We start from the raw sequence: 25,766 nt of genomic DNA, 5'->3' as shown, positions 1-25,766 counted from the left end.
AAGCATAAACACTGACCTGGATGTCCTGTGACTCAACAACATCCTGTCAGACACATGTGGATGTGATTGGAAGCACTGTGGTTTGTTTGCATGCATCCACAGACAGCGCATTGTGGCGACTGGCTCCATTTCACAAAGGCATAGGAACACATTGGATGAGGCAGATCCATCTGGGTCACTTCATTCCCTCGTTGTGAGTTACCATTGATTTCCATTACAGTTTGGCTGACACTCATGACTCTGACCCGCTGGAAGGCCATTAGTGCCCTTTAAGTGTAGTGAGGAATTGTGAGATGAAACTTTAAAGACAGTGTAGACTGTAAAAACCTCAACCTTGCAAACTGGACTGTTTCCACTGCATTGCAGAAGTCTCGAAAGGAAGCGCGCCGAATCAAGCGTGACCTCAGATGAAAACCTATTTAGAGTAGATTATCCTGTCTGTGTTAGTTCCTTTGTCCTTCAGATATCTAAGTGAAAAGTCTAAATGTTCTTCAATGTCTCCAGATGTGAGAAAAATGCCATTTGGTGTAGTTGGTTACAAAATGATTCATGTGGCCCTGTGATATACTGGTGATCTGTCCAGGGCGTGCTGGGATAGGCTCGATGAATGAATGGATGACTCATATGAATATTCATCTCATACTTCATCCCCCTGAGATCACTTCCTGTCCTGCAAACAAAACATAATCCTTCATATGGGATTTGAGGTTTATGGTTACAGTTTGGGATTCTAAAGTAAAACAGTTTGGTACGAATCACAGTTTCCATGATATCATATGACCCCTTGCTGATTCAGTTTGTCTGTTTTTTTCCTTCAGGTTGCTTTGAGTGCTGCATCAAATGTTTAGGCGGAGTGCCGTATGCGTCGCTGGTGGCTACAATCCTCTGCTTCTCTGGCGTTGCCCTGTTCTGTGGATGTGGCCATGTGGCTCTCACTGGCACAGTGACCATCCTGGAAAACCACTTCTCGAAGGTCACCGAAGATCACGCCATGCTGACTGAGGTGTAAGTCACTTCATACTGTATGTGTGCACTATATGTGTGCTTGTAGTGCTCTCCTGTGTCTGATACAAAATATTGTGTCTTAAAAGGGTTACTTGGATAGTTTTTCACCCCATTTTTTTCCATGTTTTTTCCAAGTGACTAATTGGAACAAAGCATGGTCCAGTATTAAGCAAGAGGGCTGAAGCCGGGAGTGGCGAAATAGGCGGCAATGTAAATACTCAGGGCATGTTTAGACTGTTAATGTACATATATCTATTTTAAGTGCGTGTTTTTGCCACTGACAGCCTCAGACTGTTGTTATAAGTGTGTGACAGCTACGTTATGGAGAGGATCCCTACAGAGATAGACCTTTTTGTTAAAGAGGTAGATCCTTTTTGTTCAACAAGAAACAGCCCCAAAGTCGCTATTGCCAAACCCACCAGACTCCATTTAATAAAAAGTGAAAATTTAAGCATCTATAGAGCCAGCATCTTTTCACATCTAATTGGGTAATTGAGGATTTATTTCACAGAAAGCACAGTTGGTGATTGTTGAAACAGTAGAAAGATGAACCTGGATGGACATTTATGTGAGTTTTAGTCTGTTGCGGTTGACTTCGAATTAACTGTGTTTTTTACGATGATAAAATTTGTGTTTATTTAAATGGAGTTTGGTGATGCCGATTTCAGGACTTTTTTTCTGGTGATAATAAAAGGATTTTACCCTTAAAATCAACATTATGCAACTTTTAGTTGATTGTTAGTCTCATTACCAGATTTTCATATACAGAAGCTTTAGGTTGGGGCTTTTGTCTGACCATCAACAAACACATTGGTAATTGACGACCTGGGAATGAGACTCAACAATCAATTAAAAGTTGCACATTGTTGCTTTAACAAAACGGTCCGTCTGTAGTTGTCCTTTTCATAATGTTGGTAGACCCCTGCAATAACAATCTGAGCCTGTCAGTGGCAAAAACAAGCACTTTTAGTGGACATAAATTAATGGTTCAAAATTTCCCTGAGTGGTTACAGTGCAGCCTGTTTTGCAGCTGCACACTGTTCAATGCTGGAGCTTTCTTTTGTTAATTGTTGTTCCCATAAGTCATTTAAACACAAAAACATGTAAATCTATCTTGAAAAATAATAAACTTGCCTTTTAATGTCACAGCAGAACCATAACACACTATGCTTACTGTTAAAATGTGCTCTCAAATAACCATCACAATAAGAAGAGGCCTAACAGTAAGATATATAACACTTTTAATGAGATTGACTTTATAAGGCTATTTTTAGCCGAAAACATCTGCCGCATTCACCTTATCCTGGAGAGCAGTCCTAATATGGATCTTTTTTTGTTAAAGTGCATCCATTAGTTGAGCCTATAAAAGCGGAATGACAAAAGACAGGACTGCACATATGTTTTATGTTGCCGTAGATTTGGAGTGCACTGTTTAATTTAAGATGTCTAACAGAGGTAGTCTGTCTCTTGGGGGATGATTTCCAGAGACATGCATCACCTGTTATCTCCACATTTGGGCTTAGCATCTCTCTCCACGTCTCAGTAAAGCTGGATCTCGATCATAACCATCTGTTTTTGATTAATCAGTCGGCACAGGCTACTCATGTTTTAAAGAGTGCATGCAAAAAATTATAAATGATTGTGAGCAGCTATTTTCCACACCAGACAGTGGTACGTCACGCTATTACTTTACCACACATTTTAAGTGGTTCTCTCCAGGTGTTTCATTTGGAGTCTAAAAGCTGTTAGTGCTGGATTTGTGCTCACTCTGTTTTGACCTGTTACAGCTTTACTTTACAGACAAAACTAAGCTTGTGTGTGACATTGCTCTTTAACAGAATACAGCTGATGCAGTATGTCATCTATGGCATTGCTTCGTTTTTCTTCCTGTATGGGATCATTCTGCTGGCTGAGGGTTTCTATACGACCAGTGCAGTCAAGGAGCTGCACAGCGAGTTCAAGACCACCATCTGTGGACGCTGCATCAGTGGAATGGTATGTTAATACAATCACACCGCTGTGTTCAACCTGAATTTTAAACACAAAGTGCTTAAGAGAGGTTTCATGGCATGCGATTAAAAAATAAATTACACACACAGCTGATAATGAATTATCTTTTCAGAACTGGTTTAGTTTCATAGTTATTTGCTAACATTGTGCCATCTCTGTGTCCTCAGTTTGTGTTCCTCACATACATTCTCGGTGTGGCCTGGCTCGGTGTGTTTGGCTTCTCCGCTGTGCCCGTCTTCCTCTTCTACAACATGTGGTCTACCTGTGCTGCCATGAAGTCTCCATTGGCCAACCTTACCAATGACTCCATCTGTGTGGATGTTCGTCAGTACGGTGAGAGATTAGCATTCTGTCCGTGCATGCACTGTGGTGGCCTAGAACAAACACAGTACTCTAAATTAGGGGATTCCTGCCTTTTTTGGCATGCAACATCTTTAAACCAAGTAATATCAATTTGCGAGCCCTTACCAACTGTTGCCTGTCTTCTTATTGCAACCAGTTAAACTAGTAACACCCCCCCCCCAAAACACCTTTAAAGCCCAAAGACGTAAACTCTTATGCACTTAAATAAAGGTTTGCAGACTTTCAAGGGAGAGATTGAAATAAAATACTGCTCTAAATCAAAGCAGCAGATGCAGAGATATCTTTACTTGTACCTATAGGGTGGACTCTAAAAATCCTTTAGAACTAGAAAAAAACATTATTGTTTTCTCAGCCTTAGTATTAGTAGGTTTACTCGTAACGTTCCTAATGTGAAAAATCTGAGGAGTGGCCCTTTAAATTTTGTCTTATCCAGCATTTTAACAGCAACAAAAAAAGTTGTTTGCTTTTTATCAAGTGGACATCAACTCAACAGACTAAATTCACAGTACTTGATAGATTTGGTTATGATTCACATACAGTTCATTGTCATGTAACTTCCAAATGTCATGACTACAGGAATTATTCCATGGAACGCCACACCAGGAAAGGCCTGTGGAAGTACGCTAGGTGACATCTGCAACACCAGTGAGGTAAGAGGTTGTTTTCTATCCGTTCTCATAAATGCCATACACACATCAGCGGAGGACAGCAGAGGAGCTTGGTGTCACTTTTTTTGAAGAATAATTACTGTTGTCTTTTTCCAGTTCTACCTGTCTTATCACCTGTACATCGTAGCGTGCGCCGGGGCGGGAGCCACTGTGATCGCTCTGGTAAGCCTCCCTCCAGCCTCTTGATCCATCCTCTCCCTTTAGTCCATCTTTGCACGGTTTGTATCAGCAGATCATGTGTCAAATGCTCCTCTTCTCATTCCCATATGGTTTATGTAACCACACTGAGGAAGATTACACATGGGTTTTTCCTCAGCTCCAGTTCCATTTGCTGTTTACCATCTGCTTAGATTCTCACGGCGCTGTATTATTTATTTTAAGATGGAAGAAAATGCACATTGGGCTTGCTTTTTGTGCCATAAAAGAGTGTCATTTCTGAAAATAACAATTATGAGTTTTAACAACAAAATCAAAGGTAGGATATTGTATAAATTAAAGGGATAGTTTAGATTTTTTTAAGTGTGTGAGGTAATTATTCATTGTCAATGTATTAGATGGCGTCCTTCATAACCCCAGAGAGGTGAAACAGGCTGCCACAGAAGCAAAGCAATGAACTGCTGTGGATGAGGCAATTTTATTTAGCCACATAAGCCACATAGCATCTATTTCTATTGTTATTTCTGAATATATTTTGAATATAGTAAGTTTTGTAAATATGTTGTGCTTGGTGTTTGACTGTCTCTATAGTTGTGTTCATTTTGTAGTCACTTTTCCAAGGACTACAATCCCCTTGATGTCTTGTTACGTAAGACTCGTAACAAGAGGTGTTCTGCATGAAGGCTAATCAAGTGATGTTCTCCCAGCTCCTTATAATGCTGATTTCACTTGTTACCTGTCATGCCTTGAAGAATTTGTCTGACCAAAAGCTTGCATAGTAAAGATGATTTCTACACAGGTTTGAATGTGCAAATGTGCTTTTTTCACGACTCAGCTCTAGCACCTCATTCTAAGCCCAAATACAAAGTGAGCGTTTTTTTCCCAAGATTTTAGCCACCTAAAAAAAATCAACATCAGTTTCATTGTACGCTATATTGAGAATATTTTAACACTTTACTTTGCATCTGGATGCAACTGAAGCTGTGTATCATCCATCGATGCTCTCTTCAAAGCCTCCAGACTCCTTTGACCAAAACAGTAATTTTACCGCACAGAACGAGAGCGGCTGATATACACCTCCCTTGATTGGTGGGTTAGTTTGTGCTTTTGTGTGGCTTTGGTGAAATTGAACTTACCTTTAAAATGCCAGCATCACACCATGATAGAAACTAACTGATCGAGGCAGCGGTAGAAAATTACTGTTTTTGTTGAAGAGGTGTGGTTGCTTAGAAACAGTTAAAGTGTACGCTATATTTAAAACATTTTCACTGCTTTACTTCCGTAAAATAGCCCTTTCTGACAGGGAACTCAAGCCATTATCTATGCTCCTTTCAAAGCCACCAGAGTCCTTTTACAAAAATAGTAATTTTATCACACAGAATACAGGAGCCTCTTGTCTACCACTGTCTCAAATGACTTAGCTTGTGCTATTACGTGATTTTGGTGTTTTTAAAGGGTCAGTTCAGATTCACCAAAGTCACAGAATAACACAAAATGGAATGGATGTAACGGCTTCGGTCTCTGTTGGAAATCATTATCTGACGGCAATGTAAAGTGGTGCAAATATTCTGAAAATAGCAAACACTTAAAAAACTGATATTGATTTTTTTAAGTGGCTAAAATATGTTTTGCTGGTGCACCCATCCACAGAAGTACGATATGTAGCCTTTGTGGCAGTACTCCAGCCTGCTTTTCTAAACTAGGGGTGTGGCCACTGACATCTGCTGTAGTAATACACTAACTATGAATAACTACAACCACAATTAAAAAGAAAATCTGAACTATCCCTTTAAATTTTTTCTCAACTTTTTATCTTTGAAAAAATGATTGGTCACTTTACTAACTTGTCAGAGTACTAGTGACGAGGAGGTCACCGGCATGTTCTCTTACAACCTTTTCTGTTCTCTTCCACCAGCTGATCTACATGATGGCTACCACTTATAACTTTGCCGTTTTGAAGTTTAAGAGTCGAGAAGACTGCTGCACTAAGTTTTAAACTGTTTTTAAGAGCACGGTACAGCATCTGAGGCTGTACTGAGTAGAGACAGTTGCCACTGACAACAAATGAACTAAAAAAAAAAGAATAGAAAAATCAACATCTCTCCATTAGTAATCACATGAAGTGTAAATAGCTGACTGTATGCTTCTTTTAGCATTTCTTATCCAGGGACATTGGCTTGTCTGAGGACACCTGATGAGAGTTGTCTTCAGATTGGGGTGGTGTTTAGTTGGCTGGTTTGTTCTGCTTTCTTTGGCACTCACTTATAGAATTATGTCACCATCAGATTTTCTAGAAATGTGCACAGCTAGAATCCACAACAGTGTTATTTATATTCGTAATGCATGAAGCTGATCTTGACCTGCACAGAAGCAGTATTTCAGATTAAAAAAAAACAAAATACCTTACAGTGTTGAGCTTACAGGACCTCACCCTTTATAACAAGACGAGCATCAGTTGACTGCAGCTGAAATGCGAATTTGTGCACAAACTCCTGAGGCACTTGTGGAACAGAAATGTAAGATTGTTACGCAGGTTGTAACACAAAATTTTTTAAAAAGTTTGTAAGTAAATTAGACAAATCAAGACATACAAAGCACCAATATAGATGTACAGCTCTGAAATTAGTCCACAAGGACATCTGATGACAAATATTAAAGGTGTTCTCAGGCTTTATAGTTTTGATTGCCAGATTAGCAGCTTTGGTGAGGATGAATTATATCTGTAAAAGGACTAGCTACACAGGCACAGTGCCTTGTATTTCTTTGGTTACCTTTATTAGCCTTAAAATTTTGGTGCCGACCCATGAAACCATGACCACAGAAAATACTCAGTATTATTTCTTTTTGTCACGAGTTAGATTCTAAACTAAACTAAAAACCTTTATCAAATGTATTTTGCTGATGAGTATTATGGCGACCAGTTGTGTTTATTGTAGATTTCAGTAACTGCACATACCTAGCACAGCACGCTATGAAGGGTTAGGCCAGTACCAGGGGTAAACTTCTGCATGAGGCCCTAAGCCTCACTTTCATTTCATGTATTTTATAAATAAAAAAGATTCCAATTCCAATTCTAGAGTAGCGTAAATGTATTTTTTTTTCTATGAGGACTGATGCTGGTATAGCCTCAGCCATGAAGTTGATGTTTTGTTTCCTACATTTGCCTTTTATTCTTTCTCAAAGTGCCATTAAAGAGCCATTTGTTTTTATCTTAACACTGAGCCTGCATGCTTACATTTTCCAGATTCTTTGATCTGTTTATAGTTACTTATACTCCATATTTCATATATTTAATTTTCTCTTAAGTTTTTGAAGACTGTAGCTTTTACTTTCTATATAAAATAAACAATCTTTGTTTACAAAAGTATCCCTACTTGGTCTATTTCTTATACGGCAGCGTAATACTGAACTGCATATGGATCAGGGTCACGCTTTGCACTAACCTCAAGCTTTTACAGCTGCATAAAACTGGCATGCATGACCTTTCTATTCTCTACTCATTCTCACGCCTTTTTAAGTGTCATTTCTGTAGTACTGTGCATACAGAAAGATAGTAACTCCAGTATTAGTGATGATTGTAACAGTGATGTTACAATAAGTCTTTTTCAGTAATGTCTTTTGTCACTCTTGTTTGTTAAGTCTTTTTTTCAAAAAGCTTAACTTTATGTTTGTGTATGTCTGTGATGTACATACTGTAGCTCTGACTCCTGTAGCTTGCTTTGCATCTTTGACATGCTCACCGGCCATCCACCTCACCCTTCTCTTCCAGATCCACTTCCTCATGATTCTCTCAGCAAACTGGGCCTACCTTAAGGATGCCAGTCAAATGCATGCCTACCAAGACATCAAAATGAAGGAAGAGCGGGAGCTGCAGGACATCACCTCACGCTCAAAGGAATGCCTCAATTCCTACACATAAGGATATCACACACTCACAATCCACACACACACATACACACACATAAAGACACACAAACACTGCGGCCAGCCACTGTGGCCCTCTTGGACCAAGACAACGCTCAGCTAAAATAACCTGCCAACTGCCGTGACACTGTGCAGTACTAACCAGGCTCCTAACAAACTAATGCATCAGTGTTGCTTTCTGCACTAACTCACCAAGAAGTGTTTTGGAACTGCTACTTAAAATTTCATTTATGCTGTTTTTTTTTTTTTTTTGTTTTTTTTTTAATATTCTATATTTCTGAATGAGAAAAAAAGTGAATTCTGATATTCGTGTAGTGTTTGATTTTCTCTCGCCCTTTTTTATAGCCGGTTTTTCGCTGGCGAAGCTTGAGACATTGCACTATTCTTACACAACGCATAACGATGACATGTTTGTTTTACAGTCTTGCTTTGTCTTTCTTTCTGAGCTGTGGTGGCCAGTTTTCAACAATTTAACATTTTATTTCTTGGCTTTTTTTCAGTTTGAAAGAAATGCAAAGTAATTATACACAACATGAAAGGCCTTACATTCAGAGTGTCACTTGAAGATGGCATGTCAGAGGAACCGTCAAATTATAAGACTGTGGCATGTCATGTTTTGCTTTAACTTCACAGTATGAAAAGAGGTTAAATGTAAAATGTGGACCCAGTTCTGTTGTAAAAAAAAAAACAAAAAACAGTTGTATTTAACTGTATCTTAAATGGGTAGTTCACGCCCAGCTCAAAAATACATATTTTTCCAGTTACCTGTAGTGCTATTTATCAATCTATATAGTTTTGGTGTGAGTTACCAAGATGTCTGTCCCCTCTGGAATATAATTAAACTCAATGGCACTCTCAAAAAAAAAAAAAAAAAATTTGAAAAACTCAACAGCAATGTCTCATTCCAGAAACTATGGACCTGTTACTCAAGACAATCCACTGACCTTGCTGTGAGCAGTTTCATTTGGAACTATTTTCTATCTACCAAACTATACCCGTCAACTGTCTCACTGTTTTGAAGTTTAAGAAATCTCTACAACCGATATCTCTCCGGCCGATATCTCCAACCCTCTGCAACTCGCACTGAAACAATTTGATTAATAAATAGCACCACAAGTAAGAAAAAAAAAACATACTTTTGGTTTTAGGTTGAACTGTCCCTTTAGTCCTTGGAATTATCTTAGTGTTAATAATTGGTTTTAGATTCAGATTTTCATCGTACAGCTACTAAAAGGTCACTCAGAACATTCATGGCCTACATTAACACTACCTCAGGTGTGCACTAGAGCCTATGGAACAATGTAACTGATAAGAAACCAACACTTTTCCTTTGTTAACTGGTTCAAAAATCCCATTATAATCCTAAGAAGACACCTCAGACACAATGAAAGGATGTATTCGGGTAAACAAAGCACATACACTCTGAAAGCTCCTCGACATCACAGTATCATAGGATTTAATCTTTAAGGATATGCCAGAAGAATAACTTGCTTGCTTAATGTGAATTGCTGCCAATAATTAGACAGAAAGATATTCAGTGTATTCAGTATCTTAAAAGTTTGTTCCACGTGTATTCATTTATGCAAATGAAAAAGAAAAAATAAGGCTTGCCAACACAGAGAGCGCTCTGATCCTTCGGAAATGCTTTTTAGCTCATTATCTATTGTAATATCTCATCATATATTGTAATATATGATCAAAATTTACTTGATTTTGAAAAATCTTATACTGTGTCCCATGTGCATTGGTACAGTGGAAAAACCTACAGAACTTAAGGTGTGAAAAGTGTAAAGTTGTTACAAGTCAGGATGTTTTGTGTTTTTTTTAAAGATAAAACCACTTAATTTTTTTTCTTAATTTTCTATTATTGCACCAGTTTTTGATGTGCAATTGTCATTATGCTGACATAATTACTCATGTAATCTTTTATTGCTATTAGCTGAGTTACAGGGATAAGTTTCTTTGTTGCATGAAGACAACTGTTTCTGCAGTGACACACGTGATGTACAGTCATGTATACTGACATCAGTAGTAGGCAGTGTTTGCCTGTTTCCTTTTTTCTAAATGCATACAAATTAATCCATTTTATGTAGCTGGTTAGTTGTAGTGTTTTTCTAGGTTCTTTTATTCAAGTCAAAAGTATATGAGTATTATATTATGTTGTTGTCTGATAGTTTACCTGTATTTTCTATGAATGTCAAGGGCTTCCTCGAGAATTAATGATGCTTAAATTTTAACTCATCTATGGAGAAAGATTTGTGTCAATATTATTTCTGTGAACAGATCGAAAGTCCAGGTTTTAATTTGTAATCTGTATATATAAAACACTTCCCACAAATACAAAAAAAAAAGTTTCTGAAACTCACAAAAATATTTTGCAAATATACAACGGCTCTGCAAGCACACAAAAAATTCCACAAATTAAAAAAAATACAATGTCACTAATAAATTGGTAGCATTGTTGAATATCTTACTAACATTTACAATTGATATTTGTAAATCCAGTTTTAATGTGTGAATCTCTTTTGGGTTGTGGATTTGCATTTTAAGCACACCTTTTTTTATTTGTGAAATGTGTTTGTTTTCAGATCTTTGAGATCGTTCCGATTTGCTAAATATTTGTGTGAGTTTACAAATCTTTTTTTGGAATTGTTATTTTACATTTACAGATTACACATTTACACACAGGTTGTCGACCCCGCACACAAACAATCTTGACACAAATCTATCTCAATACTCAACTTTCAGCTAACAATTAGTTGCAATACCAGTCATTTATAAAATTGTATGGCAATCTAAATGTAGCCAAAGTATGAATGCCATTGTGATTCTCTGCCCAGTGTTTAACACAGTATCTGTGAGATATTGTAGTACAAAACCTGCATAGCTCTCTGCAGGACTAATAGACAAAGGTGTGCATTTGCCAAGGAGAAAGATGATAGATGAACAGCTAAAGTACATCTTATCTTTGTATGCTGTGTTTCCTGTTGAACCAACCAAAAACTAAAGAACAAAGGCTACCCATCAATCACCAGGAGGACAACAATCCAGCATCCTGTCTGACTGGAAACCCCTTTATGACATTACTCAACTGGCCTGTTGACTGTTTTTATGAAAATTTAAAAAATAAAAATAAATTAAAAACTTCATTCTGTTCCGGTGGGATTTTTTTTGTCTTTGGCATGGCAGAAAAAGCTTGTCTGGTGGCAAAAAAAAAAATTTATTCAAACAACGTGGTGTCAAATATACATACTGTAATGTAAAATCTTAAAATCTTAAACAATAAATGCTTCACACTAATAAATGGTGCAAAGCTATGGAGGCTTGTGTAATTCATCAGTTTATGGAGGCACTCTGGAAGATCACCAGAAATCATCATCGTCATCCTTGTGTGAATATGCTGCAACGCTGGGGAAACAATATCGAGTTAATTAGCAAAAGCCTCGGGGACAGAAAATAAGAAGAGGCAAAAAATAGTATTTTTCTATTAAGTTATCCTTAAGACAACATAATTCCAGAACAAATAACGACATTAAAACAACCAGGAGATGAGAAACCACCAAATAAATTAAATGTTTTTGGAAGAGGATTATGTGGGCTTATATATTTATTAAACTTTCCTACAGTAACAGCGTAGCTTTTGAATTAGAAAACTTGAGTTGTATTCTTAAGTAAAGCCATATGTCTGGCCAAGTGTTTTTGGTTACCTGTTATCTTTTTCCTCAGACAAACTCTTGGCCTCTGGGCTCATATGTCCTGCATCTTCTCTTCCAGGGCTCTGGGAAAAAAAATGCACTCAGTTTAACAAAGAGAGCAACAAGTCAAGACACAAAAGCAAAGTTTTGCAGGAGTGCATGCAACTCACCTGCACATGCTGCTTTTCTCTTGCTTCCAGGACCATCTTCATGTATTTCTCCAATGGATTTTCACCCTCAGACTCCTCCCTGTCGTTGTCTGCCCCTTGCTTCTGCTCTTCATCTGCTCCTTTCTTACTTTCAGTTTCTTCTTTTTCTTCCTCTTGTTCTGGTTTCTCCATCTCTTGCAAAAGCTGGTTAGACATAGATTCTGTCAATATTCATTTCCTCAGGGTGCCTTTTCTTGGCAGACATAAATATGTAGTGATCAGAAAGAGGAGTTCTAATCATTACCATCTCCCTCTCCAGTCTCTCAAGTTCTCGCTGCTCCCTCTCTCGAGCTTCCTCTTGCTCCCTTTGCCGTTTTTCTAGTCTCTCCTTTCGCTCTTTTTCCCACCTCTGCTCCTCATCCTCAGCATCTTCCTTCTGAGCAGATTCACTTGAGGCTATTGGGATTTCTATAAAACATATGGATTGAGTCAAATCAGTTGTAAGTCATCACTTTATTTTGGTTTAAGAAGCAATGTACCCCAGAGTGGCCACAATATGAGCAAAATACAAGAGATTAATACGGTCATACTGATGGTGTAGGTGGCCATTTTCATCATTTTGGGTCAACCAACAACTCACCCGCTTGGCCTTGCAAGTCTATTGGGTCTTCTGGGAGGTCCTGTGGGCGGGGGACAGCGGGGCCGTCAGGGGCCTCCTCAGAGAGAGGGACGGCAGTGTCCAGGAGAAGCTCTGGAATGTGGCCCGGCTCTGGAGGGAGACATGCACAAAGAGATCTTTTATGCTCCACCATAATGCAAAAGGGCCAGAGGACCGGCACAGAATACATAATCAGCTGCCCTTCATCTTCACCATTGTGCGGGGCCACTGAAAGGACACTTTGGAGGCCAGTCACACACTCATTAAAAAGCAGCCATTCTCAAATCCAAAGCCTCCACACCGGATATACTCCATTTTGTTGCTGGGATTTTGTTTAAATTAAAGATAATGACATAGAAAGAAAAAAAAACACTTTTACACACATTAAAGGAATACTTTACCCACAAAATGACCGTTTGTGTATCAGTTAGTCATGACGTATAAGAGAGACCCTGTTCATTTCTGTCAAAGTTACTCAGTGTTCAAAAAGAGTTCAACTGACGTGTTTAAAATTCTGTGGATGACTGGCACAGCTTGTGCATTTGACCTGTAGAGCCAGCGCACTGGAGATGTCTACTTTTTGTCTCTGTTCTATAATGCTTCAAGTCTTGTATTTCCTGTTTTATTTTGATTCTCACATGTTGTCTCGTTCCAGAGCTCTTCACTTCCTGCCCTCTTGTGTTTCCCGTCTGTGTGATTACCTGTCCCGCCTAAATGCGCTGCACCTGTGTCTCGTTGTCGCCCCTTCCCTAGAGTATTTAGTCTGTGTGTAGTCCTCTCTTCCTTGCCAGTTGGTCTTGTCCTTCATGACAGTGTTCCAGCTTTCCCTTGTGTGCTTCCTAGTAAGTCTTTATAGTTTTTGACCAGTTTTGAATTTTTGACCTTGCCTTTGCCTTGTGGACTTTGTACTTTTGCCTAAATGGACAGATCTTCCATGTATTGACCTTTTGCCTGATTTTTCCTCAGTCAAGCCTGCATTCTTGGGTCTTTCGTGTGTTTGTTACCCTTAGAGGTTTTAATTTTACTGTTTGGCCACTATGAAAATTGGCTTCAAAGGCCCACGAACTTCCTGGGGGCATGGTTGAATGAGAAGTTTGTAACCTGGCTGCCACGTTGAAAACAGTCATGCAAAAACAAAGTACCACCCACCAGCCAGAGCAAACTTTCCCATTTTACAGCTCAATGATACACTAAAATAATGTTTCTGGAAACATCTGAGGCAAGAAATATGCAACGCAATAACAGAGTCCTGATTTATATTTGATCAGCACTTCAGACTTAAACAGTGTGACCACAGTGCACAAGCAATAATTGACATGATTGAAATTACACAGACATATTTGCTAAAAATGGTATCTTTAACACAACGAACAGAGGAAAACGGAGTTATTCCATAGTGTACTTTAAATAATAATTAAAGAAAATACTATAGTTGTTTTACCTGACAAATTGCCTGTGAGATCTTCCAGGCTTATTTTCTCAGGCTGTGGAGAGGACTCTGAGCTGGAGAACACAGGGTGCAGCTTTGGTGGACTGACAGAAACAAGAGCACAAAAGAGAGCATTAGTCTTTACTTTTTCTATGTAAAAGTGTAGAAAAATGTCCTTGCCAAAGATATGCCAGATGGTACCTGGACTGGTCTCGTGCTGTGCTCTTGAGCTGAGGACTGCGAGGTGGGCTTAGCTCAGGGGAAAAGTCACCCGAGGTCGCTACCTCATCGTGGGGGGCATGGGGGAGCTGTGTGTCAAACGTCAGCTCCGGGAACGCCACCGGAGACACAGCTGCTTCTATCAGATGCAAAGACTTTGTTAGGCAACACTGTCATGGGAGAAAGATTATAATCCAAAATCTGACATGGAAAAAGTGTGGCAATTTAAGTTCTGGCACATTAATAAAATATATACAGTAAGTGTTAGATGTGCAGAATTTGAGCGCTGACAACTATTTTACTGTATTTTTTTTGACAGTTAAAAGGGACTGGCGCATCTAATCCCTTTTGAAGTGTTGTCACGGGGTAAAGCATTTTTGAAGGTACCTTCTGCAATCTCCCTTTGAAGCTTTTTCCCAGAGGATGAGTGTGGTGTTGAGGAGAGACGTCTGGACGGACGGCTGCTTTCATCCTGAGGGTGTCCATTTCTTAGAAACTGAGATTCAGTCAGTGAATGGAGGCTGTGGTCAGTGAAAACTGTAGACTGTGGTTGGTTATGTTCTTCGGAGAAGGTCACTTTCAGCTGTGCGGGTGGAACAGTGTCATAGGGTGCTGATGAGGGAGTTCTGTTAGTTGGTGGAGACGGCGGTCTGTGTGAGACCTTTGATCTGTAGGGCTTATGGGTGTGTGAAAGGTGAGACACTTGTTTACGTAGAGGAGAGTTAGGGCGATGTGATGGGGAGAGAGGTCTTGGGGGAAGCATGTGTGAAATGGTGGAGCGCACTGCCCTCTGCTGGTAGTTCCTGTAGGCTTCCTCTAAGGTCTCGGCCTCCTGCTGCAGCTCCTGGATCCGAGCCTTGGCCACAGCCACAACGTCCATGTCTGAGTCTGGAGAGTCGCTCCAAGGCGACTTTTGTCCTCGCAAGGGCCCGCCTGCTTCACAAACATTATCATAACCCACCCTGGCCCTCAGCAGAGCTCTGTCCAGATAGATGTCAGGGGGAACCAGCTTGTCAGCTCCGAGCTCTAGTACTGAGCGATCGACAAGAGACGGCTTGGGGTTAAGCAGTACTTCGTTTTCAAGAGCTGCCGTCATCACATGGATGACACAAAAGAAAGGAAAAGAAAAGAAAAAGCAAACAAGAGGAGAGTTGAACACTAATACAGAAGACCAAACACCCACAAAGAGCACCAATCAGAAAAAAGGGTTGCTACAACTAATTTCTCATTATAGCAGTGGTTTCCAACTGGTGGGTCACGGACCAAATGTGGGTTGTGGGTTCATTCTGAATGGACCACAAGTGTCAAAAAAAAAAAACAACAACTTTATTTTGAAGTACAGTGAATTTTCTGCACAGAGCTTTAATTTTGAAGTGCTGTTTTCTGTCACTTTTATTTTCTGTGTTCTAAACCAACATGTTGTTTACATTTTGTGAAAAAAAAATTTTAAATTTTGAAAATGTGGTATTTTATCTAATGTGTGGACCTTGAACTATTGACTAAGAAGAAATCTGAACCCTTGACCAGTTTGGAACCACTACTTTACATGCCTTTATGCGCACTGATAGATCTGATTGTTACTACTGTAACATGACTTCCTTTCTTTTTGTTGCTAAAAATGTCATTATAGTAATTAATAATAATATTTGAGGTCTTTATCTTCAAGAATTTCCAAGAAAGGAAACCAGTTTATGAAAAGCAGATATAAAGTGAGCTGCAGTTATGTACTGTAACATTCAGAACTGCATGCAGAATCCTACATGGTTCAAAGTAAATAATCAGGATAAGACGTGGCAGACATGCATGCCCAGTCATGGGGTACCTTGTTGAGTTTGGCGAAGCTGCAGCTTAATGTCCTCAATGTGGTTAGTCATCCACTGTGCCCTCTCCTCACTCTCCATCAACTGCGCCTTAAACTGAGCGCATCGCTCCACCTGCAAAAAACAGGACATCACAAGAAGAGTTATTGTTTGCACATAGTCTGTTCAGAGTGTACGTACGGGTCCCTGGAAGATTACAGATTCCACAAGAAATTCCCCAATATTGCAAAAAATGTATAAACCAAGCAGAATGCATAGTTTCCCACACTCAGCGAGAGGCTGCGATGTGACTGACCTCACTCTGGAGCTGTGCCTGCAGCACCTGTTTCTGGTTGTCAAACTCTTCCTCATCCAGTCTGCGAGCGCTCTGCAGCCTCCGCAGCTCCATCTGCAAGCCCAGCTGCTCCTTGGACGGCTTGCCCAAATCTGAGAGAGGGGTTATCGGAGTCAAAATATTATTCAAAAGTGCATCCTTTTTGCCAGTCCAGTATCGATTTCAGTGTGAAAGCTATCTGAGGAGAAAGGGGTGTCATGTTTAGGTGCTCCAGTTCACAGTTTAGTCTGTATGGATTAGAGTGCAGCAGAAAAGGGTCCTAGTACTATGTTTCTGTCTTTTGTTAGTGAGAAGGAGAAAGGGCCCATCCTCAAACAGGAAGAGTACTGTACTCCTCAGAGAGAGGTAAAAATTTTGGTTGTCAGCCATGGGTAAAGGGAGCCCTCTGTCTCTGCTCACTGTGCTCTCTGCTCCCCTTCACATCACCATTCCCTCACTGGTTCCCTTTTTAGAGAGCTGTCTTCAGAGCTCCAGCACAGAGGCCCCACACTGGCAGCAAAACACATTCAAAAAGACTCAGCTGAGCCCAGAAGCAGTGGGACAGACTAACATGAATGCTTCACAGTACACTGCATCTCCCACAGCTCACAATGAGCCCACACTCAGGCACTATGAGAGCAACGTAGGAAATGGATTCAACTCAGTTATGAGAAGAGACTACAAATATCCTGAGATGCTGTTTTCTAGGTTTAAGGGATAGGTTTTTAGGTGGGGTTATATGAGGTACTATCATAAGTGTGTTACCTACAGTATATGTCAGTCATCACGCCCCCTGTTTGGAGAAGCAGGCTCGAGTCCGACACAGAAGCTAAGCAATGTACTGCTGTGGACATGGGTCTGCAACAAAATGTATTATAGCCACCTAAAAAAGTCAATATCAGTTTAAGTATTCGCCATATTGACAGTATTTTCACTGCTATTCCCTGCTGTCAGACAGCCCATTTTGAGAAACCGTTAACAGTTTCAGTTCCCCATCCATGCTCTCATCAAAGCCACCAGACTCCACTGAACAACAGTTCAAACTGATGGAGTTATTTTTGGTAGCTAAATCACGTTTTGCTGCAGCCCCCCTCCACAGCAGTAGATCGCTTAGCTTCCATGTCGGACTTCAGCCTGCTTCTCCAAACTGGGCGCATGGAAATTGTATCTCTTTAATGTTTCATAAGCAATAAAATAGCATTAAATTCTCCAGCCACAAAAGAAGCAATTTAATGTTTTTTTAAACAATTAATTAAATGTACATTATTACAGACAGAAAACCCTGATCCAGTCCACGCTAATCCTCACCTGCATGGAGAATCTGGTTCTCCTCTTGGGCCTCCTCCAGCTGTTTCTTTAGCAGCCGCAGCTGGCCCTGCAGCTCTGCTTTCTCTCTTTTCAAACTGGGGTAGTCACTCATCGTCTCCAGTCTTTCCCTCAACAGCTCCTTCTGTTGAGTCAGCAGAGAGATCTGCTGCTGTGCTGTGTCTTGCTCCATCTGGAAAGCGACAGAAGAGACATGAAAAGAGCAGGCAAAATACAGCTGGAGACTTAATCATTTAGAGTGTGTGCCACACAAATATTAAGCAATCTCTTCAGAAAGAATTACTGAAGGTTTTGTTATTTTGTAGGACTGAAATATTGCCCATTGGAGAGGTTGAAGTTGCTGGGGTTGTGTTGTTTACCTGCAGTCGTCTCAGCTCTGAACATGCTCTTCTGTGCTCCTCTAATTTGCTATCGATTACAGCTGACTCCTTTTGGATACGAGCAGTTTCCACTGAGAAATAAAAAAGAATGTGAAACACAAATTCAAAACAAAAAATGGGCAAAAGAAACTGGCCCATAGCCTTGCACTGAGTTAGATACTCACATTTGTTTCTGTTCTCATTCTCGGTTAGTTTCTCTGTTCTTTTGATGAATTCATCTTTCAACTCCAGCTGATATCTAATGTTATAAAAGACATAAGAGCAATCAAAAAGGGCTCTGACACTAAATCAATTCAACAACCTTTAAAATCCAGGTATCCTATCATAGAAATGCACAGAGTATTAAACCAAACATAAGTACAGGATACTGGTTTTACTTTAAAACTACAAAACAGTGACATCCTCTGGCCACACAATGACAGCAGTGTGGAGGTCAGGGAAACAGAATTAAGATAAAATATCAAATGAGTCTGCCTATCTGACTGGCAGTGACAATGTGAGGCAAACAAAGTGTAAATGAGACACCCCCTAGTCAACAGGAAAATACCTGGAAAGTTCATTCTTTAGCCTTTGGTCGTACGTGTCCTCCATAGTCTTCACTGCCAGCTCTCTCCTCCTCAGCAGCTCTTCAGTGGTCTTGACCTTTTCCTCGTGAATTTGACAAGTCCTATCATCATACAAACAACACAATGACATTCTCCATGAATGACAGGCCACATTGTGAGAGCTTTTCAGCCCTTCACTAGCATAAAAGTGTCACAGGGTGATAGGGTATGTGTGTGTGCGTGAGGGAAACGTTATGTGTGGTCCGGTGCTGGTGGCGCTGTCTGGTTGGGTGAATTCCTGTGTTTTCACAAGGTTTATTATTTGAACTGAAAGGACACCTTTAAAAATATATATATTTAAAAAGCAGTATACAATCCAGTTAGGAACTGCAGCTTGCATATGAAACATTACAAGCCGGAAACATATAAATTTATATCTCCGGTCAAATGAAACAGTAATGAAATGAGACAAAAACACATTTGAGGGGGGTGACAGAATGATAGAAAATAAACCACGGACAGCAAGAACAATTACTTAAAGTGCAAGAGACTTATGACATTATCCAACTCATTCAGGGACAGATTATCTTCAGAGAGTATATTTATGGAAGATAAATAGTTGACTACAATATTTAAAAAAAAAAAAAAAAAAAGCTTATGGAGGGCAGGCTGTTGGTTGGTTTCTATTTGCACTTGTGAATATTATATTACCCAGGATAATTATTATATTTATCGATTCTGAGACTTTATTCAAAACCTGAGCTAGTTCACATGAGAGCTGGAAGGACACCTGGGTGCAGCCGCTGCTGATTGGTGCACGGGGCCTCCTCACAGCTAATCAGGGAGATGCAGCACAGGTGTGCGAGGTGTGCGCGCGCTGAGAGGAGAGCAGGGACGCCGTGATGGAGCAGAGCAGCACGGACTTGGTCTGTACCGACGACACTAAACATGGGAAAGACACGACGCCAGCCTACGGCGGGTCGAGAGTACGGGACTGCGGGACCCGGGAGGACGGTGGACAGCTCGCAGGAGACATGACTGAGGCAGAGCGAAGCGCAGGCCCGACGCACACGCACGCCGCCACAGCAGGCCGCTGCAAAGAGAGGGACACGCTTCACCCCTCTTCCAGTTAAGACATCTTTCATATTTTGATGGTTGCAAATGTTCAAACGTGAGAAGTGGCCCAGAGTCCTGATAGTGATACCGAAATAAATAACTCCCTAAATAAGGAGAGAGCTATTTTTTGTGTGTTTGGTTTCTTCAGTTTACATTGGTTTGACACTGATTAATTTGCATGATTATTTGATTTGTTTGGTTCTAGTGTGTTTAGTTGCTTGACTACTTTTTTTCTGCTTACCCAGTTTATTTTACTGAATAATTTCCCTTCATTATATTTGTTTTCTTAGTGAGAATATTAGTTTGGTTTTTGATTTAGTTTACCAATTTGTTTTGGCAAACCCTTTAAAGTTTGTCATGCTATATTAACCCTTTGAAATCACAACAGTTTTCTTGTGCTGCTTTCAAACGCCTTTCACATGCATTTAAACCTTTAAAACCTGAAAAACTGGTTTATTTCTTTTAAAAATGTGGCTAAAAGGGCAATGAGCAAATTGGACAGATATTCCATAAATTGTAAGGTATTAGGATTTTTTTAAATAGAGAAAGAAATTATGTTAATTATAATTTATTAAAAAAAAAGTCCAGAAAACTATATTAATAATTATATTTATTCAGTTGCTGTCAACTGTTTTATCTTCTTTTTTCTTGTAACTGTTTTTTTTCTAAAACATTTTTAACCTCTTTTCCTTTTTTTGCTAAATTTCAGGTGATTTTCTTGTAACTTGTAACTTCTCGCCCATGTTTTTGAAAGAAATCAAGCCATTGTGCTCAGGTTTCACAGGGTTAACACCTTATGTAAAGAGTGGGCAGAGATGAGTCTGCTGATTTGGGTTTTACTCTGTATTTACCAGCTGAAGACACCATGTGCTTGAGGGACTGAGGACCATCTGTGCATTACAGCCACCAGGCCGACAGGACTGCTCTCTGCTGGAGGAACACTGGACATTTAAATAGAGGTTGGTAGATTATCGGCCTGGCCGATTACTGGGGCTGATATTTGGCATTTTGCCAATCATTTGTATCAGCATTTTATTTTAATGATCGCTGATCACATTAAAAAAGCAAAGAAAGCGTCAGCGTTGGAGGAACTTTTATTTTGTAAAACCTCAGACAGCTATTTCTATTTATTCATTTTTAATTTAAATTTTCACTTGACTTTATAAAAAAATAAATAAATAAATAAAAAAAAAAACGTTGCTGGGACTAAATGATGAACAGGGAGTTGAAAGTTTCCATTTTGATAAAACATTTGATAAAGGCATTCAAATGGTCTTGTGTTGGAGTTTGTTATATTCCAAATTTTAAATATTGACAAAGATTTTCATTTTTATTGTAAATGCATACTGGTTATTGGTCTCATTAACTACTAATAACCAGTATCGGCCCCATGAATCCAATCAGTCAGTACAACCCCCCTGTAGATTCTATTAGTTTTTATCAAATTGTATATGTTAAAGTCACACTACACCCGTGTCAAATGGTACGGAAAAAACTAACTACTTACTTTTCAAAAGCCTCCACTCTCATCCTCAGCTCATTCTCTCTGTTCCGCACTGTTTCGATTTCTTTCAGGACTGATTGTCTCTGCATGTACACATTTTTTTCTTCAATCTAAAGAAAAGAGAAATACAAATAAAAGCTTTAATTACAATGTCAAATTTGAGCAGTGAGAAATTATGCAAATGAATACTGTGATGTTGACAGCCTGCTGTAATTTAACAAAAAATAGTTTCATTTCAAGAGAAAGAAACAGAGCACAAAATCATATCAGCAGTAATCTACCTCTTGTTGTTTCTGTAAGCGATCAATGGCATTTTTTTCCCGGTCCATCAACGCCTTGGCCTTGATTTCGTAAGTCCTCTCAAGCTCTTGCTTCAGCTTATCATATTCTTTATGAAATTTAGCTTTTTCTTCCATCTTCACCTTAGCAATTTCAACTTCTTTAAAATGTTGCATCTTTAGAAACAAAGAAACAATATTAAGGCAAGCAGGAAAACGACATGATCACATATTAGCTCATAAAGCATTCATGCCATAAATTTACACCATAAAGCATTAATACCTTCAAAAAAAGTTAAGTGTAGATATAAGTATGCAGTTTATATCTGCTGATCCTAGTTTTTGATTTTTTAACTTTGTAGGAAAATATATGTACCTTTGTGTTCATTTCCGCTTGCATCTGTGCTTCAACTTCTTTTCTATATGCGGCCAGTTTTGATTCGAATGAAAACCATTTGTCTCCGCTGTAACTAATGCGCTCATATTCCTTATCAATGATTTTCATCTTTTCAACTATGTATGGGAGAAAGAAAAAATTAAACACTGTATGTTGAAAGGCATGTGTGCAGAGTACAATTAAGACTTTATTTCATCATACCAAGAGACTCTCCATAACTTGCTATGCTGGTTGTCTGAGTGTCCACATCATGGCACAGGCCGTGAGAATGATGGTGTGCTAGCTGTGTTAGAAGGCTGATCAGGAACCCTGCTAGACGAAGACAGAATATAATATATCAAGGACAGGCCTATGGTGCAGAAGACATTTTATTGAAAGGAACATAAGATTGCACATACCTTTTTCATTATCTTTGTTTGAAGCCTATAAAATAAAATAATGATAAACACTTATTACTAGATGTAGTTCTTATTTCAAGAACAATATTGTACATGCTAAATCTTATTTATTACCATAGATCTATAAAGTGGTGATTGGGGACTTATTTTAAGAAGCTGAAGAAGGTCTCCTGTTGTGAAAACCTGTTAAAAAGGATCAGAGACCACAATTTGTTATTTGGAATAATGTCTTTCACTATGTCTGCTACAGTGAATTAAGCAAAGACAATAGTCCTACTCACCTTGTCTTTACACAGGCCACTTTCAGGGTAGAATACAGACAGGGTGTACTCATATCCTGAGGTGCGCAGATGATCAGCCACTAAACTGTTACAGGCAGAGGCCAAAAGAGGTTCAGCTTTCACAGGCACTGGTCTGGGAACTGGTTCTCCTCCTGTCAAAGGTGGATGTTTTAACTCCTGGATGAGCTGATTCCGCAGCTGTGTCTGAGACAGATCAGAAGAGAGAAAGAAACACAAATAATCGGAATAATATGTTCGAGATAGAATAAAAGAAAAACTAAAATAGATGAATCAAAATAAATGACATCACATACAAGCACGTCTATAAAAATGGGTTTTGAGAAGTGATTTAATGCTTTGAAACCTGTGCAAATTGGCTTCTTTCAAAAACATAGGGAGAAGGCAACAAGTGACAAAAGTTAGTGGAAAATTATTTTTATATTAAAAAAAAAAAAAAAAACTAAAGAAAATTGCCTGAAAATAAGCAGAACAATATAAAATTCATTAAAAGTCAACCAACCAAATATAAAACACTTATTTGTCCTGTTGATTTTTATATATATTTATATGCATTTTTTTTTAATAATCCTCCCCCTTTCAAAATTACTTAAGGTATATTTTATTATTTATTAGTGTATATATAAGTCTGTTATTGCCTTTCCCCCCAATCTTTTCGAAATTAAACAAATTTGCTTTTTCATAGCGTTTCATAGGGTCTAACAGCTCGTGAAAGGCATCTAAATGCAGCACAAGGTGACTGATGATGATCCAGGTTTCAAAAGGTTAAAAAAACATTACATTAGCATGACTTACTTTGAGTGTATCGAGCACTCCTTTATTTTTGAAAGTTTGATAGAGTCTTTTTCTCAGCTCATCTGGAGATAGCGTGTCTTCCTTGGCCGAGGACATCACTACTGACGAGTGTTGTTTAGTAGATCCTGACAAACAAAAACAAACAGCGCTCTGACGTTAGAGCTGATATGGCAAAAATCTCCGCTTTAAACCACTTTTAAAGCACACTTACCTGGTGTTAGACTGTTACCACTCTGCCTCGTAAACACCTGAAACAAAATGCATCTCAAAATACAGAATAAATTCAATAGTTTCCAGCCTGATGACCGTTTCAGCGTCCCTTTGGAGGAGGTGTGCCTCCACTATTTAAATCCGTCAACGGAAACTTTCGTTCCGGGCCCACAGTAATGACGTAACGATAAAAAAACATCATTTTTTTTATTGTTCACCTATTTATCTTTTATTTAATACAATAATTATGTGTATGAAACTGGGCTAAAACCACTGTTGCTAAACCGTTTTACAGAAGATAACTGTTAAATGTATTTGGCTGCTGACCATGTCGTCATCTTTTTGCGACTGCTCTCGCTTCTCTCCAGGAAGCAAATTTGACAGGTAAACAAAACTCGGTTGTATCAAAGAAAAAAGCTTTCCTGCTCTTTCGTACGCTGTAGTCTTACAAACTTTAAATTTCAATATGTTTGCTTTACTTTTACAAGAATCGTTAAAGATTTAAACGACGCTAAGTGTCTGTGGAGCACTGCGGCTAACCGTTAGCTTACCAGCTAAAGGGTTCCCAGTCAATTTGGGTGAAAACGACAGTGATATTTGGAAAGATTACGTTGTTTAACCCATTTCATCTGATATAAATTGTTTTCAGGAAAGTTTGACTTTGCTAAGAAGAAAGTGGTACGATGTCTGGAAGTTTTTATTTTGTCATGGTCGGTCATCAGGACAACCCTGTGTTTGAGATGGAGTTCTTGCCGGCAGGGAAAGCTGAATCAAAGGTAAAATCAATGACTGTGCTATTTGGAGCTTTTTACGCGCTTTAATTCCTCATTTTGGCTGTGTTCATGCATATGGCAATTTTGGAAAGATTGTGTATTTGTGTTTGAGCTCGAAGTTTACAGCTCAGTTCCCACAATAAGTCTAAAATACACTGTGTAAACAACATTGTTACTTTCATACTGTTAAGTGCAACAAATGCACAACCTAAACCCATTCAAACAGCAATTTTTGATCCCACAGACATCAAAGCATAAAACATGCATTGTATTATTTCTGGATGTCATTCTGGACTGTTGTCATGAAATTTGTAATTTATACTATTTTCTGATGACGTCTCTTTTTTTTCAATTTGGCATTTGAAGAAAATACATGTTATTTCCACTGGGTGCACTGTCACAATCAACTTTTTTGATCACAGGATGACCATCGTCACCTGAATCAGTTCATTGCGCACGCAGCCCTGGATCTGGTGGATGAGAACATGTGGCTGTCCAACAACATGTACTTGAAAACTGTGGACAAGTTCAACGAGTGGTTTGTTTCTGCCTTTGTCACTGCAGGACATATCCTTTCTATTCTGTTTGATTTTTTTATATTCCCTAAAAGAATACTATACATAACTATTATTGATGGTGGTAATCTCATTCAAAAACTGCCCAAAACATTGCCATGTTGTCGTCTACTGACAGAAGAGCGAGAGAGAGAGAACCTTCATGGCTAATTTATCATGTCAAACAAATTTCAGAAATGCAACATAACTGCAGCAATTAGTCCAATTGAATTTAATTTTTATCTTTTTGGAGGTCGTCATACTGTTGTGTCTTGTACTGTCACATTTAAGGAATTCATCGGCATGGCTTTATTTTCTTTAATTATTTGCCATACATATAAGATTCATCATGCTGCATGATGTGCGACAAGAAGATGGAATCAAAAACTTTTTTAATGATGTGTATGATTTATACATAAAGGTAAGCTGTCTTCCATATAGTCAGAATAACTTTGCATGGGGTAACATTTTGTCCATTTTTTCTCCTTTCACTGTTTGGTTAATTTCTTTTTTCTGTCTTTCAGTTTGCAATGAATCCCTTCTATGAAATCAATGCACCAATCCGCTCAACAGCTTTTGAGAGGAAAGTACAGTTTCTTGGAAAGAAACATCTCCTGAGTTAATCACTTCACCTGCACAAGGATTTTATTGCATCTTGTCTATTTGCTGTGTATATATACCTATCACACACGTGTGACGTCTGTCTTTTCCTGTTAAATGTATTCAATGCAGATTTTCTATAAAACATTTTCTTCCTGATGTTTAAGTTAATGTTTGTTTCT

The 25,766-nt window shown here is 38.9% G+C and overlaps 3 protein-coding genes across 7 annotated transcripts in view; 2 read left to right on the top strand and 1 right to left on the bottom strand.

Annotated features, from left to right (window-relative positions):
• gpm6bb (glycoprotein M6Bb) overlaps positions 1 to 11,275 on the top strand; it is a 39,415-nt gene extending 28,140 nt beyond the window's left edge. The window contains exons 2-7 of one of the 2 annotated variants that reach the window (XM_042494269.1): positions 819 to 1,005; positions 2,844 to 3,000; positions 3,183 to 3,348; positions 3,955 to 4,028; positions 4,143 to 4,208; positions 7,972 to 11,275. In XM_042494269.1, the coding sequence (XP_042350203.1) occupies positions 819 to 1,005; positions 2,844 to 3,000; positions 3,183 to 3,348; positions 3,955 to 4,028; positions 4,143 to 4,208; positions 7,972 to 8,121 (800 nt within the window). In that variant the 3' untranslated portion in view covers positions 8,122 to 11,275. Of the gene's footprint in view, positions 1 to 818; positions 1,006 to 2,843; positions 3,001 to 3,182; positions 3,349 to 3,954; positions 4,029 to 4,142; positions 4,209 to 6,117; positions 7,570 to 7,971 lie in introns of those variants that run through there. The other variant, XM_042494270.1, reaches the window with a different exon arrangement.
• On the bottom strand, positions 9,090 to 23,820 carry ofd1 (OFD1 centriole and centriolar satellite protein). Of its 3 annotated transcripts, none has more exons than XM_042494265.1 (23): positions 23,659 to 23,820; positions 23,448 to 23,572; positions 22,635 to 22,838; positions 22,468 to 22,536; positions 22,354 to 22,378; positions 22,157 to 22,267; positions 21,935 to 22,071; positions 21,562 to 21,735; positions 21,284 to 21,390; positions 18,663 to 18,782; positions 18,280 to 18,353; positions 18,095 to 18,186; positions 17,718 to 17,907; positions 16,392 to 16,522; positions 16,099 to 16,210; positions 14,664 to 15,362; positions 14,259 to 14,415; positions 14,070 to 14,161; positions 12,611 to 12,739; positions 12,275 to 12,438; positions 11,992 to 12,174; positions 11,834 to 11,904; positions 9,090 to 11,534 (listed from the first exon to the last, which is right to left on the bottom strand). In XM_042494265.1, exons 2-23 carry the CDS (start codon positions 23,541 to 23,543, stop codon positions 11,489 to 11,491), a joined length of 3,183 nt encoding a protein of 1,060 aa, XP_042350199.1. In that variant the 5' UTR covers positions 23,544 to 23,572; positions 23,659 to 23,820; the 3' UTR covers positions 9,090 to 11,488. The 3 variants fall into 3 exon arrangements, with proteins under 3 accessions (XP_042350199.1, XP_042350200.1, XP_042350201.1); XM_042494266.1 differs by having other exon boundaries at positions 22,157 to 22,264; XM_042494267.1 differs by lacking the exon at positions 9,090 to 11,534 and having other exon boundaries at positions 11,992 to 12,191.
• On the top strand, positions 19,547 to 25,750 carry trappc2 (trafficking protein particle complex subunit 2). Of its 2 annotated transcripts, XM_042494272.1 has the most exons (6): positions 19,547 to 19,788; positions 20,631 to 20,735; positions 24,307 to 24,433; positions 24,853 to 24,997; positions 25,320 to 25,405; positions 25,509 to 25,750. In XM_042494272.1, the coding sequence occupies exons 3-6, from the start codon at positions 24,341 to 24,343 to the stop codon at positions 25,605 to 25,607; spliced, it is 423 nt and encodes a 140-aa protein (XP_042350206.1). In that variant the 5' UTR covers positions 19,547 to 19,788; positions 20,631 to 20,735; positions 24,307 to 24,340; the 3' UTR covers positions 25,608 to 25,750. The 2 variants fall into 2 exon arrangements, with proteins under 2 accessions (XP_042350206.1, XP_042350207.1); XM_042494273.1 differs by lacking the exons at positions 19,547 to 19,788; positions 20,631 to 20,735 and adding an exon at positions 24,003 to 24,041.
• Positions 25,751 to 25,766: the final 16 nt, after the last annotated feature.

This window comes from Plectropomus leopardus, chromosome 10 (assembly GCF_008729295.1).
Source record: "Plectropomus leopardus isolate mb chromosome 10, YSFRI_Pleo_2.0, whole genome shotgun sequence".
Lineage (NCBI taxonomy): Eukaryota > Metazoa > Chordata > Actinopteri > Perciformes > Serranidae > Plectropomus > Plectropomus leopardus.
This window is presented reverse-complemented; position numbering and strand designations above follow the sequence as displayed.

Coding starts and splice junctions, on each gene's coding strand:
- ofd1 (XM_042494265.1), bottom strand. CDS start 23,543: ATGTCCTCGGCCAAGGAAGACACGCTATCTCCAGATGAGCTGAGAAAA. Junction 18,354..18,662: donor CTAAAGAATGAACTTTCCAG/GTATTTTCCTGT, acceptor TTATAACATTAG/ATATCAGCTGGAGTTGAAAG. Junction 12,740..14,069: donor TCTCACAGGCAATTTGTCAG/GTAAAACAACTA, acceptor GTCTCCCTCCAG/AGCCGGGCCACATTCCAGAG.
- trappc2 (XM_042494272.1), top strand. CDS start 24,341: ATGTCTGGAAGTTTTTATTTTGTCATGGTCGGTCATCAGGACAACCCT. Junction 24,434..24,852: donor CAGGGAAAGCTGAATCAAAG/GTAAAATCAATG, acceptor TTTTGATCACAG/GATGACCATCGTCACCTGAA. Junction 25,406..25,508: donor TGTATGATTTATACATAAAG/GTAAGCTGTCTT, acceptor TCTGTCTTTCAG/TTTGCAATGAATCCCTTCTA.